The sequence below is a fragment of the Melitaea cinxia genome, chromosome 18 (genome assembly GCF_905220565.1).
Source record: "Melitaea cinxia chromosome 18, ilMelCinx1.1, whole genome shotgun sequence".
Taxonomy (NCBI): Eukaryota; Metazoa; Arthropoda; class Insecta; order Lepidoptera; family Nymphalidae; genus Melitaea; species Melitaea cinxia.
In genome coordinates this window covers 5,383,517-5,401,442 of record NC_059411.1, presented here as the reverse complement: position 1 = coordinate 5,401,442, position 17,926 = coordinate 5,383,517, and the positions used below count along the sequence as shown (strand labels likewise).

General features: G+C 29.8%; 1 protein-coding gene across 1 annotated transcript in view; it reads left to right on the top strand.

Moving 5' to 3' along the window:
* Positions 1-17,926, top strand: part of LOC123662465 — a 102,476-nt gene that overhangs the window by 33,615 nt on the left and 50,935 nt on the right. The window contains exon 4 of the mRNA XM_045597307.1: positions 13,553-13,695. Coding sequence (XP_045453263.1) covers positions 13,553-13,695 — 143 coding nt within the window. The remainder of the gene's footprint in view (positions 1-13,552; positions 13,696-17,926) is intronic.

Sequence of the window (17,926 nt, the reverse complement as noted above, 5' to 3'; positions counted from 1 at the left end):
AGATTTTTTTACAATAAAAAATAACATTAAATTTTTTATCTTATTATATTACTACAGATAAATAATAGTAATAACTTCACAATCTGTAAAGCATCGTAGTGAAAAATAAATAACATATTTTTACAAAAATTCTCATTTATTAAAATCAAGGCTTATTTTTTTATTATTTACAAAGCAACATTTACGAACTTTTAATCGCCCACGGCTTTTTAAACATCATACATTTAATTACACTTATCCTAATAGCAATTTTTATTTATGATACTAATTTTGGTGAGTAAAATTCGAATTTTTACAACATTTAAATATTTAAAGTGCTTTAATGAAAACAAAGGTTGCTTTAAGTAGTAACGGTTTTGTGTGTCTATATTGCTAAGTAAGCCATGAATAACTCATTTAATGAGTCAACTCTGGATATCTATGCCATGGCCGACTTTTCAGTAGTCTTCTTTGAGACATGCAGTTCTTGATATATTATTTTTACGTACATCTTAATGCTCACAAGTTGTCAATATGTTTATTATTATATTATTGTTTATTCTCAAGCTTAACTAGAATGTAAATTTCATAAAAAGTATCCAAAAAATTTTCCGAAAGCCAAAAAAATTACTCATATGAAAATGCGTTGCTTCTTTCAGAACAGGAAAATAATACGGATAATAGAGATTTTTTTTTTTGTAAATTACTAATTATGATGATGACATACTTTTAAAAGTACGCTTACATATTACAAATAAATGTAACTGAAATGAACTAAAACAGCCTGTCAATATTTCACACAGGAAAAAAGTTAACATTAGTCCGCTACACTATTCCTCTACGAGTTAAAGGATAATTTTCCTTCTAAGTGTAACCACCAGATTTAGTTTCTTTTGATAAAAACCGACCCAGAAATAAATATTTTGAATTTGTATACGAATACCCAAACACGACCATAGTTTCTTTAACTTTTTTGTTTTATTTATTTATTATATTTACTAGAAATTGTAACACTGAAATTTATGTATTTTTCCATAATTAATTATTTCAGTAATTACTGTCATAGCTAGTAATGCCGCGAGTCACAGTAGTATTAGTTTAACTTTTGTAGGTTAATGATAATGACGCGGAAGCTGGACCTTCTCGTTAACCGGTCACATAAATTGTTACTCCTTACGACTGCACTTCAACCCTTATCACTTGGAAGTTATAACCTGTGTAGTTTCTAATTTGAACTTAAGATGTTGAGACTGAAAATTATTATAGCTAAAATATTCAGTTAAGTTCCTAAGTATACATATATTACTAAAATTAAAATTAAAAATTCTTAAAGATACACTTCAAAGGAAATTTTAAATAACATATTACCTACGTTTTATTTCATCTTATAAGAAATACTAAATTGTCGGGCTAAATAATGTAGGAAATATGTCAGAATTTTTGTTTTTTGAATAATTACAATAATTTTCCTTGATCTTTTAACCATCGTTAATCTTGTAATTGAAATGGAATTACAAAAATATTAAGAATTGTTTGCAAAATGAAATCATCAAGAAAATAAAACTATTGTGTACGTAAGCACGTTGATAGATCGCAGCTTCCTTTGTTCGGTGACCGCAAGCCGCAGGAAGGGCAAGGAGTTTCCAACTATGTCCATTATTCATCACACCGACACCGTATTTTAGGGAAGAACACATTTTTCAACTGCCTGTTTTGTTGTTAATTCAGATAGTTTTACTTCATAATTAATTTTAATTTATAATTTCATAACAAATATGTAATAATAATACGTAATAGTCTAAATTTTATAAGGATACATCTGTTCCTAGGAAAAGCAACATAGCGCCAAAGAGCTAGGCTAAATTTGACACGTTTGTTTTTCGTATTTCCACAACAACCGCTCTGATGTGCCATATCGGCATCTACACACCGGCGGTTTGCGGGTTTGATTCCAGTTCTGGATGGATAAGTATATTTACAAATATTTCTTTCCTATTTGGATGTCTTGTTTCTCAGAGAACACGTTAGGCTGTCGTTCCCAGTTGATATCATAAATACCTGATAGCGATCGTTATTCATTGTAGGGAATATATCCACCAACCTGAAGTAGAGCGGCGTGTTGGGTTAAGCTACAATTCTTCTCCTACATTTAGAAAGAGGCCTTTGCCCAGCTATCGCTTTCTGCATTCATTTCACATCATCTTAAGCCAAAAAGTAACAACAAAGAAGGGACAATCTTAACAGGAATGGCAATATTATCAAAAGAAACATTCCGCATCACTATATCTCTAATATTAATAATAATCATCTTTATTTCTTCAAACGTTAGTACATAATATTAACACATATTATATTAGTTGTCACTTAATTAACTAAATCAGTATTCTGCAATATTCGTGTCACTTGTGCAGAATGGTTGGCTCGGGTTAGGTTATTTATCAGGCGTGTCACGTGTGTTACTAAATTTATCGCGTTTTAGTAGAATTTCGCTCGCGTCGAGGTTGACTGCTACATGACGTGAAATGTAGATTATAAAGTACCCGGTGAGCCTAAAAGATTAAACGTGACATTTTATATGATACTTTGTCATATGTCACAATATAGTGTGACCTAAAATAAATCTGAATCGATCTGAAATTGTTCTCTGAGTGCATGTACGTAACATTAACAAGATTGAGTTATTTCAATAACGAACAAATACCGTAGCATGTACAACATTGAAACCATTGTTCGGGTTGCAAAAATATTAAAAAATGATTGAGTAGAAGTTTCTCAACTACATTTTTGTGCATGAATATTATTAATTGCTCTACGCATATTATTGACCTATGCGGCTTTCACAATTTCACTGTGGCAATGGATCGTAATATTCTTTTTAACTGACTTCAAGAATGGAGAAGGTTCTCAATTCAACTAAGTAACTTTTTTCTGGGTAGACCGATTACGATGATTCTTTTTTTGATCGAAAGACAGTACTTATCGAGTGGTCCCTTTACATTTAATCGAAATTTGATTAGAACTTTTTGAGTTATATCTAATAATGCATATTTACTTGACCATTTATTACCAACATTGTATATACCTCATTACTTTTTACTGGGTGTACCGATTTTGATCTCTTTTTTTTCAAAAACTGGTACTTATCGTGTGGTCCTATTTAAATTTGATCGGGATGTGATAAATTTCTTTTTATGTAATCTTTGATAACGTGTAATCACACACATACACATTACAGCCTATACAGTCCACTGCTGGACATAGGCCTCCACAAGTTCACGCCAAAAATAACGTGAACTCATGTGTTTTGCCCATAGTCACCACGCTGGGCAGGCGTGTAATCAATTGACTATTTTTTTAGTCTACCTACGCTGTATTACTTGTCGATGTAAATGAAGTTGATTTTTTTTTCGTTTGCAAACACATAATAAATTACATTAAATATAACTTTTTATTGTTTACGTATCACAAATACAAATATTTCCTCTCTATAATATTATCTACAGATTAATATTGAATATGATTGGTTATTATCGATTTTAATACTTTATTGAAATATACGGTTCGCTTTTACAATATTGTTATCACAAAATATTACATTTTGTTATAACAATATCGAAAATATCATAAAATTGATAAAAACAATACTGCTCGCATTTTTACAAACAAATGAATAGCTACAAACCTATGTACAATGTGCCAAAAGCTCTGTGAACCGAGAGACGTGTTCAAATTAACCGAGACGCCTTCCTCCCTCCTACTACATGGAAGACAGAATTTACTCATCAAAAGCATCCACAAGGTAGATTGTAACTACTCTGGTGCCTGCTTGGCACTACTATATTAGAATTTGAATATTAAGTTTTTAGAAATATACAAATTAGTTTATTTCAATCAAGTACTAATTTTAATTTCTATGTATTGTGATAGCGTGATAATATGTAGCCTATATGTTGACCCGACTTCTTAATAATATTCGTGCCGTATTTGAAGTAAATCCATGCGGTACTTTTTGAGTTTGTCCCGGACATACATACAGACAAACGGACAAACAGACAAACAAATAAAAATTCTAAAAACTATATTTTTGGCTTCGGTATCGATTGTAGATCACACCACAAGTATTCTTTTCAATGTACAGTATTGACTTTCCTACCATCTTATTATATGTATAGATTATCATACGTCAAGTTAAACCATTTAAACTTATCAATATATAGATGACCTTTTTGCTTGCTATAAAAAAGTAGAGTATTGAGATTCTAAGTGGCCACATTTATTTATCCGTACCTAAGTTTCGGACTGCCCGAGGGCGGTACGCGACCCGCATGACTGTGTGCTTAATATGAATAATTTCACTAACCCACATAAGACCTTATTACACACACACTAACAAATTTACAGCGACGTTTTTGTTGTTTTTTATTATAATAATGTATGATATTCTGAGTTTTGACAAGCTTGGTAATGTTTTTCTTAATCTCGCATTATGTATAAAAGGACGTGATATTTTCATATAATATAAATCTCAAACTATACTAGACAACCGTATATTGCATAAATATATACGTACTAGCTGGCCTGTCGAACTTCGTACTGTCTTACTATTATAATTTTTAATATAATAATTCATCACTCATCATCATCACTTCAGCCTATATACATAAGATGGACATAGGCCTATACAAGTTCGCGCCAAAAATAGCGTGAACTCATGTGTGTTGCCCATAGTCATTACGCTAGGCAGGCGGGTTGGTGACCGAAAATTAATTATTATATCGAAATAAAATATAGCCTATCTTTCAAGTTGAATCAAACTGCACATCATTATCATCATCATTACAGCCTATACAGTCCACTGCTGGACATAGGCCTCCATAAGTTTACGCCAAAAATAACGTGAACTCATGTGTTTTGGCCATAGTCACCACGCTGGGCAGGCAAACAAAAAACAAAAAAAAAAACTGCAAACTGTCAAACTATCAAACTGCACGCGGTGTGCAAATTTGATTAAAATCGGTTAAGTATTTTGGGAGTCCATCGCGGACAACCAACGTAACGCGTAATTACTTAAATACAAAAAATACTTGCTACATAAACAAAAAAGTGCTTAAGAGTGCATCTGTTGAAAAAAAAATATATATTAGGCTGCTTTCTGCTCCGCGGGTTGCGGATTCGATTCCCGCCTGCGTCTGGGTGTAATATTTGTATTTATATATTTACATTATTATGTAATATTTCTATGTACTAACGAATAACGTCAAAAATGTTAAACAGTAACCCAAAGGTCCTTTGGTTTAATTGCTCGTATTACTCGTATCAGATATTATATGTATACAAAATTATGAAAAATTGAAATAGTAAAAATATTTTGATTTAAATAATGATGAAATATTTGATAGTAAAAAAGTGAAGTATTACACACAGTATTACACATTTAGGAATAAATTATATATTACATACATAATGTTTGTATGTAAATTAAAAAAAAATCAGATTATTATAGTTTTCAGCATATATGTCTATTTATTCCCTTTGTCTCCAGACGTAAAAATATGAATACGTGTTACGGTTTTTTTTTGATAAACAATTATTATTTAAAAAAGAACAAAACAAAACAATTTATAAAAACGTAACATATATCATTTTTCATGTATTCATTAATTTAAAGTCAATAACAATACATAGCTTACGTTCACCATTTATTCTCAACTTCAATAAAGTACTAATTTAATATCAAACTAATTTAGTTTTTTAAACATTTCTTTATCACTATCTCTATCTATCTATGGCCTTTACATCTATTGCAGATGTTTTAAGCAGTTTTTTCTTTTGCTCATTTCCGTTGGTGACTATGCAATCCAATTCTAGACGGACAAGGCGTTTATCACTATAACGTTAAGGTTATTTGATGGCTAGATTTTTTTTCTAATCTAAAAACTATATAATAAAACAATCAAAATATAAGCATATTCTTCACAACTCTACATTACTTACGATATGGTATATAGTATTCACTGTCCATACTTATTCCATAATCATAATAATATAATTATTGCGAAGACACCGTGAAAGGGAAGTACAATTTAGATAGACATAATCTCAAGTAGATGCAAAGAGCTCTTAATGTTCACATCACTTGCAACATCCGAGTTCATCCCAAAGGATCGTTCTCATATAACTTTAACATCACCCTCGTTGAATAAAACCGTTATCATATTAGTGTTTATCGAGCGTGAGCGTTTTTCTAACTATTGATTAGCTTGAATTCTGCATGCCTGTAGCGTATACGTTGCAACTTCATACATAATAATCTTGTTTGTTCTCAAAAAAAAAGATCGGCTTCAAAACTGCTCGTCATATATCGCTCAAATATGATTACGTAACAATCTTCAGCTTTTAAATATGAAAATAATCAATTAAAATCGCTATAGCGTATAAAAATTTACGAGGATTACACACATAAAAAAATCTAATTTAGAATCTTCTCCTTTTTTTGAAGTTGGTTGGCTTGGAAAATTAGTTGTGCTTAAGAAAAGCTATTATCATGTTTTCGTTCATTTTTATCGTCGTTTTCATTAGTTTATTAGATACAGTATATAAGCTACTTAAAAAAAACCGTTCGTTTAAATATTTCTTCACGTTCCGAGTTTTATGTAATAAAAAGATTCGTGAAACCTTAAAAACTTATATTTGAGTCTAGTACTAAGTTGATATATGCAATTTTCTGAATAATCGGGTAACCTTTAAGAGACATCATTTTTAACAAAGAAAGAAAAACTTTAAATAGAGCACTCGTTATTAATATTCATTTTCAACGCTTTCCCCTAGGAAAATGAGCCAAATTTTGAAATAAAATTTACCTAACGTCTTGCTAAAAGTACAAACCAAACCATGGGTAGTTTCGTTTAAATTCATTCAAAAGTTTTAGCCAAAATATACAAGTACATACATAGGCCGAAAAACGCGCCCGCTCAAAGAACGTTAATATAAAACCAACCTAAATGACGAATTATTACCGGTACTGCGAAGCGAAATAAACGTCTATTTCTGTAACAAACGCCTTTTGTCTTTTTATTGTAATAAGAAATGATATAGTGCAAATATAATTTTTATTGGAACCATTCTATTACAGTCGTTGCTGTGATATTACAGTCGTTGCTGTGATATTTACATAATATCCGATTCGAATATATGTAAATAGTTCTTTACAATACACTGATACAAATTTTTCTATTCTAGTTTGATCTCAAATAAATTGATATTATCGATAACATCATTATCAAATACCGTTTATGTTATTCTTTAAAAAAAATCGTGTAATTTAGGACCATTTTAATTTATTCATACATCCTGACTACTAACATTATACACACACATAAACTGTACAATACAAAGACATATCCTCCTCTTACCTACCACCTCCTGTAAGGATTACTACAAACAATAAGCAATTTTCTTTTTGCTGTTACTATTTTGTAATAAAAAAAAATATGATTTGTATGCAGTAAAATCATTACATAGTATAAAACAAAGTCGCTTCCCGCTGTCTGTATACTTCGATCTTTAAAACTACGCAACGGATTTTGCTGCGGTTTTCTTTAGTTAATAGAGTGATTCCTGAGGAAGGTTTATATGTATAATACATGCATAATATAGTAGAGGAACACTGATAGTTATTGCAACCTTGCGAAGCCGGGGCGGGTCGCTACTAATAAATAAAAAGTGAATAAAGATAACCTAGTGTCAAAAAATGAATGTTGCGAAATCAAGAGATTAACAAATTTTCAGCACTATTTTTTTTAAAAAGAATTTGGTGCATTAACATTATTAAATTAGGTTCTTAAAAATAATACATAATACACACATTTACGTTAATTTCAATTGCATTAGCGAAGCAATCAAAATGCAGCTTTGCAAAATTACATTAAACGTATGAATGGAGTCACCTAAAATGACTAAATGGAAATGACGCGATATTATATAATGAGGCGCCACGGGGAGCTATTCATTTAAATATAATGCGATTTTGATAGCTATATTTTCGATAATGACATAAAAGTTGGCAAACACTACAATTGTAATAATAATAACGTTCAGTTTTTATGTAAGATTAAAGTTGACTATTAATAATGTATTAATAATGTATTATATAATAATGTATTTATGTATATATGTATGTATATGTGTATGTATGTATGTACGTATGTATGTATTTATGTATGTGTTTATGTATGTATGTATGTAAATAAGTAAATATATTCAAACGTTTATGTCTCAATTTGTACACCTACACTGACACAATACCATCTCCTCTGCCCCTAGGTTGCCTGGAAGAGATCGCTTTTTAGCGATAAGGCCGCCTTTTGTGCCTGATGATACTCTGTTTAAGTCCATAATATGTATTATTTCTGTTTTGGTGTACAATAAAGTGTATTGTTATGTTATGTTATAATTATACTATACTATTAATAATAATCGGAGATGCGGGAAAAATCATTTTCTCTGTTATAACTGGATAAGTCATGTAACTTTAACGTTGGGTTAATGCAATGGTTATAGAAAGAAATTACTGCGCGGGAACAAAAAAAAAATATTGTCAATACAAATAAACAACTGAACGAATTTCGAACACCAACCGTCAGCGTTCTTGTAACTTTCGTCACCACTACACCAAAACGGTTTTCAAATACGAGAAGTGCTATAATTAAGTACTAAAATTATTTAAAAGCGGTATATTTGCCATGTTTTTTAAAATATTAATACAAGGAAAAGAATAGATTAATTTAGGTATATACCTAATGTATATTGTACTGCTATACCAAACACAAGTTGAACGAAATAGCATAAACACGTACCTCTGTTAAATGCAATTTGCTAAACAAGGAACACTCATAGTTGCAGCGAGTTTCGCGCTGAAACAATAAGTGAGAAATGCGACACAATAATAGTTCAAAAAGTCTATTTGCTTCATTAATTAACAAAACATCTTTAATACATGTATTACGGACGACCGCATCAGATTCATTATACGCAGCAACTCATGCATAAATGACGATTAATCAGAAATAATTATCATGACTGACCGATACACATGCAAATGTCGTACATTTACCGGTGCAAACGACGTGCATGGACGCACATACAGAGGGTTGATCTGATTGATGAGGCTTCGTACAATTATTACCTACTAGACTGTAAGATGGGGAATTTAGTATCGAAATAAAAGGTTCTGAGTTGTATCGTATGAATTAAACTGTACACAGTTGCTCCAATGTTTTTTTTTTTTTTTTGTTCAATACCACTAGAATGTTTATATATAATTAATTAATATTTATCTTTTACATTTACAAAATGTAGTTTACTTTTTTCCTTGTATATATATTTTTTAATTAATTCTGACATAACAGCAAAAATGTTTTAGAAGCCTTCTTTCAAAAACCAATTTACTTTTATAGTCAATTTACTATTAATACTTTTTATTTATTCAATTTACTTGTAGCCAGATAAACCTAAAAATGTATGGTATATTTTATCTCACTTTCTCAGTAGATACTTAAAAAGATAGTTTTAGCATATCAAAAGATCTTGTCTCCTGAAACAGAAAAAAAATACGTTCGATCTGAACATGAATAAGTTCAAGTGTTCAGTCCGTTCAAAAATATAAAATAAACCTCTTAATCGGTCTTTTGCAGAATTTGAAGAGAAAAGTCTATAAAGTAGCCGAAGACCACTTCAAACGTACGTCGTATTTATGTTCGACATTACTATATTTATTTTTTATTCCCGTTTCTTCTCGACCAATGACCATTAATGGAATGGACGAAAAATGACGTCCCATCACGTGAGGATGGAGCTAGGCAACCGTAACAAAGTACCCGCTTTTCACTATCCCTGTTGATGGATGTGGTAACGTTTGGTAGGTTTCTGGTAACGCTCGAAGAAACCTCGGCTTTTAATGTTATTGAATTCCTAAACAAAATATCAATCTTGTTTATACAGGACGTTCCGGTGATATGGCTATAACAATATGTCACATGTTCATTAATCAAATTTGTCTAGATCTCTTCTTCCTTTGTTTGTCGCTACAAAAAACAGGATGATTGATTTTGTAAGGATTTATTTTTCCTCATCCTCAAACAAGTTTATAGACTTAAGTAATCTAATGCTGTAATCCTTCTAAGAGCAATGAAAATGAAGGAATTTCCCCGTTTTAAAAGTTCTATACATACAAAAACATCCTTACACAAACAAATATAAATAATTAATTATTTAAAAATCGATTGTAACCTGTTAAATTGTGAAACCATTTATTATTTAGAAATATTTATTTACCTACGCATTGTAATTTTTTGAAGTCTTAAGGTGCCTTGACAAAGAAGCCGTTACTAATATATTTTTATAATCGAAACGATTAGTTATTAGTATGTCATTTATTACATGATACCGTTTCTGAGTTGTTTTTACATGTTTGACATACACACACAACCGTGTGTTCCTAAGAAAGACAATAAATAACTTAATTTAAATAGCAACCGATTGATACGTATATCAACTAACACTACTGCCGCTTTACCGTTTTTTTTTTTTTTTTTTTTTTTTTTAATTTATCTTATTATTACGTATATATGGACAAAAACAAAATAGAGCTTAGTTTCTTTAGTCCTATTTATTAATACAAATCTGTGACTGTTATTTGTATATATATACTCATTTTAGCACGAGAGCACGTGAGCCTAAACCAAAGTGACGTTGCTTTGTTCATATCAAATAAGTTTACATTTAATTTGTGTTAGATTCAATGTAACTACATTTATACGTATTAATCAATTATTTATGCGTGAAAATAATCATGGAATTATTGGTGATGATTGTCGAATGAACGTTGAAACGTGGTTAATCATGAGATTAAATAAAATCAATTTAATTAAAAAAAATGAATATTTTTACGTAAAATTACACTTTATTAAATCTACGAGATTTCCCTTATAATTCCTTTACTCTTATTTACGTAGGATTTATTTAGCTTACAGATGTCGTCTGCCTATCAATCAAGTAGGTCAAAATGTTATGTTAAACGTTAATTTAATTTATCTTCAATGTTTTTTCTACGAAGAATTTTTTTTACAATATTAGCGCTTCTCTCAATACGGCTAGTTATGTACATAAACTATGAAACGTAAATAAGTAACGATTTTAAAATACAACGCTAGTTTATTATTAAAATCGTAGTCGGTGGCATGAAAACTATTTTATAAATTTAACGTTCATCTCATAAATACTAGGCAACATTACTTTTTAAACGGCTCGGCTTCACCTGCATTTTGGAATAAAGTTATTATGGAATATTCCACAGTTTTGTTTTAATATTCTGTTTTATTATCGTGAAATTTATTACGAACATTCCATTCGGTAAATTGCATATTTAACCAACAAATAATGAACGTCATAGGTAAATAGCGCATAAATTATTTTCCATTTAATTTTAAATACTAATTAAATCGAAGTTCCGATTTCGTTTGTTCGGAAATTAAATCACACAGGAATCGATATTATAAATGAAAATTTTATATTGTCCAGTTAGAACAAAGGATTGGCTATTAACGGAATTCGTAATTTAATTAACTAATTGTTTATTTATGGTTTAACCATTAATTAAATAACTATGTAATTATGTATATAATATGGATCTCTGTATACTTTTGAATACCATTTAGAGTAATTTAATTATTATTATTTTTTTTTATATATTTAGCTATTGTCGTTAGCTTTACTTTGGCATAATTATGTAACTTATGTATGAAAATAATAAGAGATACGTAAACCTAATAATTTTATAATAAATGCAGTCGCAATCTTTGATTTATTATTTCAGGAACAGTGTTATGAACCAACATTAGATGAATGAACATAAAGTTAACTTAACATCTAAATAAAGCATTAAAAGTGTATCAAAAAAAATCCGAAAATGCAAAAAAAAAATATGTTGAATTTTATTTCTATTATCATAAATGAAACATCATTCGTTGATTAAAATATCATTTTCTGTTCGATTATGTGGATAGGATTGCGAGAAAAACTAAATGATTTATATGTCAACCAATATACAAATAAATAAAATTGGAGTTGCTGTTTGTAATATTAAAATAACTGCTTTTTACTAATTTTTAATAATGTTTGTCTGTCTGCCTGTCTGTCTGTTTGTTCCGGCTAATCTCTGAAAGGTCTGGATCGATTTTGACGCTGATTGATAGCTGATGTAATAATTGTGTTTGCAGACAATCGAAGAAAAACCGACTTCAATTATATCGACAAGTAATAAAACGTAGGTAGTCGAAAAAATAGTCAAGTAAACACGCATTATCAACGATTACTCCAAAAGTTGTAATCAGATCTCGATGAAATTTAAGTGTGACCACATGATAAACATCGGCTTTCAATTAAATTAAAAATCATTAAAATCGGTACACCCAGTAAAAAGTTATGCGGATTTTCGAGAGTTTCCTTCGATTTCTCTGGGATCCCATCATCAAATCCTGGTTTCCTTACCATGGTACCAAACTAGGGATATCTCCTTTCCAAAAAAAAAGAATTATCAAAATCGGTTCATAAACGACGGAGTTATCCCCGAACTTACGAATTGAGTAACCTCCTCCTTTTTTGAAGTCGGTTAAAAAAGAGTAGCTAAGGCTAATTTTATTTCATTTATTTTTATTTTATAGCTGGTCGCGGGCACAGCTAGTTTCTTAATAAAGAGACATTTATAGACTACATATACGCTGTTTCTGCATATGTTTATTATGACTTTAACATTTGCATCATAAAATATATCGAAATTTAAATGCAAATAGTGTTGTATATAGTACGCAATAAATTATTATAATATGCTACCGTAGCTACACGTACGGCATAAAATAGTCATTTCAATAAATCGTCTGCATCTATCAACACGAAATATTGCACAGCAAATAAATACCTGATTTGAAGTAGTCCGTCAAACTCTCACATTAAACCTTACGACGATCATAGTCGCGTGAACAAAGTACATTTCAACATATTAAATAAATGAATCTTTAAATGCATATTTTTTTCTTTATATCAATATTTGAAAAAGACTTCCTTTGACCTGTATTATCTTTCACTGCTAGAAGTTATAAGTCTTATATAAAAATGGTTTTACGTCTGTAAACCAATTAACTGAGAATATATAAAATGTCATCTAAAGTTTCAGAAGCGTAACAGTATTCTTTAATTTTAACTTGAAAAGAATCGAAATAAGAGTTTAAACTCCACCTAGATTTAAAATACCTAAATGTAGTCGATGCTTTTTTAACTTATTTTACTGGTTTAAAAACAAAAATTTTGTGATAACTTAGATCTGTTTTATACGCTTCCATATTATTTTTACGTAGTGATACGTACGTTTCTTCTCGATCGTTCCAGAGCTATGGTCATTTCTAACGTTAAATAGAATGTTCATTTACATATATACATTATAAGTTATTTTCGGCTTTCCTTTTTTTAAATATCCTTCGCAAAATACGATGTTATCTATTATTTACTTCTGTCTTTTCAGATTATACAACATCTTCGTCGTCGAGCATAAGTGGTATAACAACGGTGTCGGTGGCCGTTACAGGTCTGGACGCGCGGCCGATTGCTAAGAAGGTGCGGCCCAAACCTGCTTCACCAAATCGACAGGGCCCGCAACAGTGTCAAGTAAGTTCTAGGATTACACATACTTTACGACACAAATTAATACTGTATAATTTTTTAATGACTTTGAGTACAAAACTCCGTCTCATACTCTGCAAATTTTTTAAATTACTCCTCAATTACGCTACTCTTTTTCTTAGAAGAATAATCTTTGACAGATAATTTTGGATTAAAACCTCGTGATTCAGTCTAAATAGTTTTCGTCTTCTTCGGCGGCTTTTAGTCGCACACAGCTAGAAGTAGGTATCCTCAAGGGACTGATCAAAAATATTAAAAATATTCGTCATAGAACTCTTAGCATTATTATATACATATATAAGCAAATAAACAAATTCAAGACAATGCGTATATATTTTGTATAATGTCGGAATCAGGAATGAAAAAATAAATTCATGAAATATTACAATAAACAAAAAACAGTTAAATAATTAACACCATAACTTTACTCGTTCCGAAAATCCGAAGTTCCGAAGAATCTGAATTACAATTCAATGGAGTATGGCTTTTTAAAATAATAATTACTATCTCTGTTTGCTTAAACTTTGCTTATTATTTTTCTTATTTATCATTTTAACCATAAATTATTTATTTTCTGTTTCTGTTAGTTCATATAAAGTGTTATAACCCACACTTTCTCCTACGAGCTGATTTCTGCCACAAAAAAAATAAACACGATTCCTTAACTCGATAATATAATCTAAAGAACTGAAAAAAAAAACACTTTATTTATTTTACATTTGTAAACAAGGAAAAGAAAAGGTCCGTCATTACGTTTTAAGCTAATCTCAAGAGCTAAATTTGCTCGAGATAAGAAAACATATATATATATGTATATATATATATATATATATATATATATATATAGGTTTGTTTCGTTTCTGAAACGAATGATGGAATGGAATAATGTCTTTTGTTATTACATATAGACGCACACAAAACATACAGACACACACAAACACATACACTAAATATTGCTTTTAAATTGTCTTGTATATTAACTAGTAAAATATGTTATTCAAAGTTAGTACAGTAGTACAGTTAGTACAGTACCTCCAATTATTTTTAAATTAAGCAATTGCAAATATTTTAGCCATATTTTGAAAAGAAAATATGTATGATAGTTTCGAGGATTAGAAATAAATATGCATATATGCAAAGATCTTTATTATTCTTTTGCAATAAGTAAAATAATATAAATCAATGAATTCCCGTATGAATGAATTGTTGTATTCTATGTTAATTAAAATTTAATAGTATTCTAAAATATTCTAAAGTTTACATTAAAACCTAATAGAACGAGTACATAGTCAAACGCTAATTATAAAGTATACATAAAAATCAGTATTGTAAGACTCACAATGTGACTGTTTTAATAACCAGTAATTAACTGTAATAACAAAATAAACGTTACCTGAAACGTTCCTTATGGTATCTGTAATCTGTCTGGCGATCGTTTGATTACAACCACTTGCCCTTGATCTTTTTGTCTCTTTGGCACGTGTAAGACGACTCATCCGACAAGTATTTCATAATAGTATCTAAAATAAACTCTTATACTTGCGAAATACTTAGTGATTGATTCAAGATTGTAATCTAAATTTTAGATTCAATTAACGTTTAAATTAATTTGTTAATTGAAGTTTACTATTTAGATATAATAACGGAATTTTCAATGGCAACAGTTGGTTAGCCGATTTATGATTATTTCGACAGTCAAGATTAGTTCAAAAACATTCTGAAACCTTATTCTTGGAATATTACAAGAATACGAAATATAATACCTACTTACGTGGTTTTCCTTTCTGAGCGTTTTGTTAGCAATATTTCAGTATGAAATGTGTTTAAAAATTAAGATTACCAAATCCAACTTTCTTTTATCTCTAGACGGTTCTCGATTTAGACTAAATTATTCAGCGTTAGACTTTTTTGAGTATTATACGAACCTTAAAATACTACATTTTTTTATTTTATTTATTTATCATTTTCACAGACGATAGAATATTTTTCAGAAAGACATATATTTTACTTACATGAAATAGCAACTAAAAATCATTAAGGTTTAAAGCTGTGCTATTACGAGCTTATAAATAAAATATAAAAATGTACATAACTACAACTTATTAGAAATATCGATAAACCAAACTCAAAAGATACTTTTGAACGTATTTCATTGGACTTGAATAGTTTACCTATAGCTGAAATTACGTATATTTTGAGTAAATTACTAGGCATTGGAGTTAAATTTGTTAATAGTGATTTTTTTATATCGTTATTGTTCGTGCTCATTACATAGGTTATATATAGGACCTCTATATCTGTAAATACACAATAATTATTAAATCTAAAAAAAAAAACCTTCGAATATTTCAATTTCAAAATATACTTTTTGTTATAATAATGTATGTATATATTTCAAATAAATACATTTTAGCCCGACTGGGGTAGTACCTCGACCTTACAGAAGATCACAGCAAAATAATACTGTTTTCAAGCAGTATTTGTGTTCCTGTTGGTGAGTAAGGTGACCAGAGCTCCTGGGGGGATTGGGGATTGGGTCGGTAACGCGCTTGCGATGCTTCTGGTGTTGCAGGCGTCTATAAGCTACGGTAATCGCTTACCTGTTTGCCGACCTAGTGACATAAAAAAAAATACAAACAAAGAAGTTACGTGAACTCCTTTGTCTATTTATTTATTTATTTATTTAACAATTTATGTACACTAGGATAGCAAAAGGAAATAGCTCTTATAAACAATGCTGGTACAAAGGCACTACTTATCCCATGATGGAATCTCTTCCAGTAGTCCTGCCACAGGAAACTTATAAAAATATAATATATAATGAATACATAATTATACAATATATAAATGCACACATACATAATAATGTATACACACGTAGATACAAATAATACGATACTTACATACACATATACGATACATAATATGATACATACGACAATATATTCCAATACGCATAAGGACACTTAATTAAATACTAGGATTGATTAAGGTAGCAGTAGTCTCGCAAATTCCGCACGTTTAATGATAAATAACTAACGTTTAATTATACTACTATTTTAAGATTATTTCGACTATACTACTTAACGTATAATTGATAAATACTAAAAAAGGAATTCAAATAATTAGGTAATAAAGTGTTTTACACATACATTTATCGAATATAAGTTCATAAGAAAAATTTATGACAAAAACAACAAATAACTCACTGAATACCATAAAGTATAAGTAACTACTAAGCTGAATTGCATGAATTATCTCGAACAACCATAAATTATTTGAATTATAGAAAGAGAATCTATGATATGAAATCCGAAATATATCGAGCAGTGAGGTCAGTCACTAAAAGGAAAAACGTATTGAGAAAGTGTGTTTATAGGTCAGAGGAATACGATCAAAGATTTTAGGGGCTCCTAAGAACCTGTTCAAGTTTAATAGAAGTATATGTAGGTACATATATCCTAATATGTATTTAGGTTCTTTTAAACATTATCAATTTTCATCTTACATGATACATTACATGCTTTTCATTTGTTACTAATTGTTTTCGTCTAACATCTTAAAGTTTCTAGCAAAAGTTTAACCTAGTTCTTATTCGTCCTTCACCGATTAGTCAAAGTACACAACTTTATGGTTCACATTGACTTAATCCACTGACAATTTTCAAAATATTAATATGCCATATAAAATTTAAAGTACGTCGTACTCAACGAATATTTATTAACAGAAAAATTTAATGACATATTGCAAAACACTGAAACGAAATAGTGAAAATTTATTGTCCCAATTAGTACTTGCATGATTTTGTTATAATAAATGTTTGGTTAATTTACATCTATTAAAATGAAAATACTATCATTTTCATTAGCATAAAATTATACACAAAAACGATATTTAATATCGCTTTTGTAATTCAATCAGATTGCAAACCCTGCTTCCATAATTCCATCATTTACCAAAGTCCACAGAATAACTTACAAAGGCTCCATAATATAATCAGATACCAAGTTGTTTTAATGTTGGAATGAGATTTGAACTGATACTGCTAATTGGGCCGACTAATAGCCTTGATGGTCCTTGCCAATTAAGCCTTATTGACGTCGCCCTGGATCTCCAACCCTCGTCTCGTTTTAACCCCATCTCGCTTTCCTAATAATTAATCAAGCAATTAAGAACCGAACATTTCGAACATCTTAAAATACATAACAATACAAAA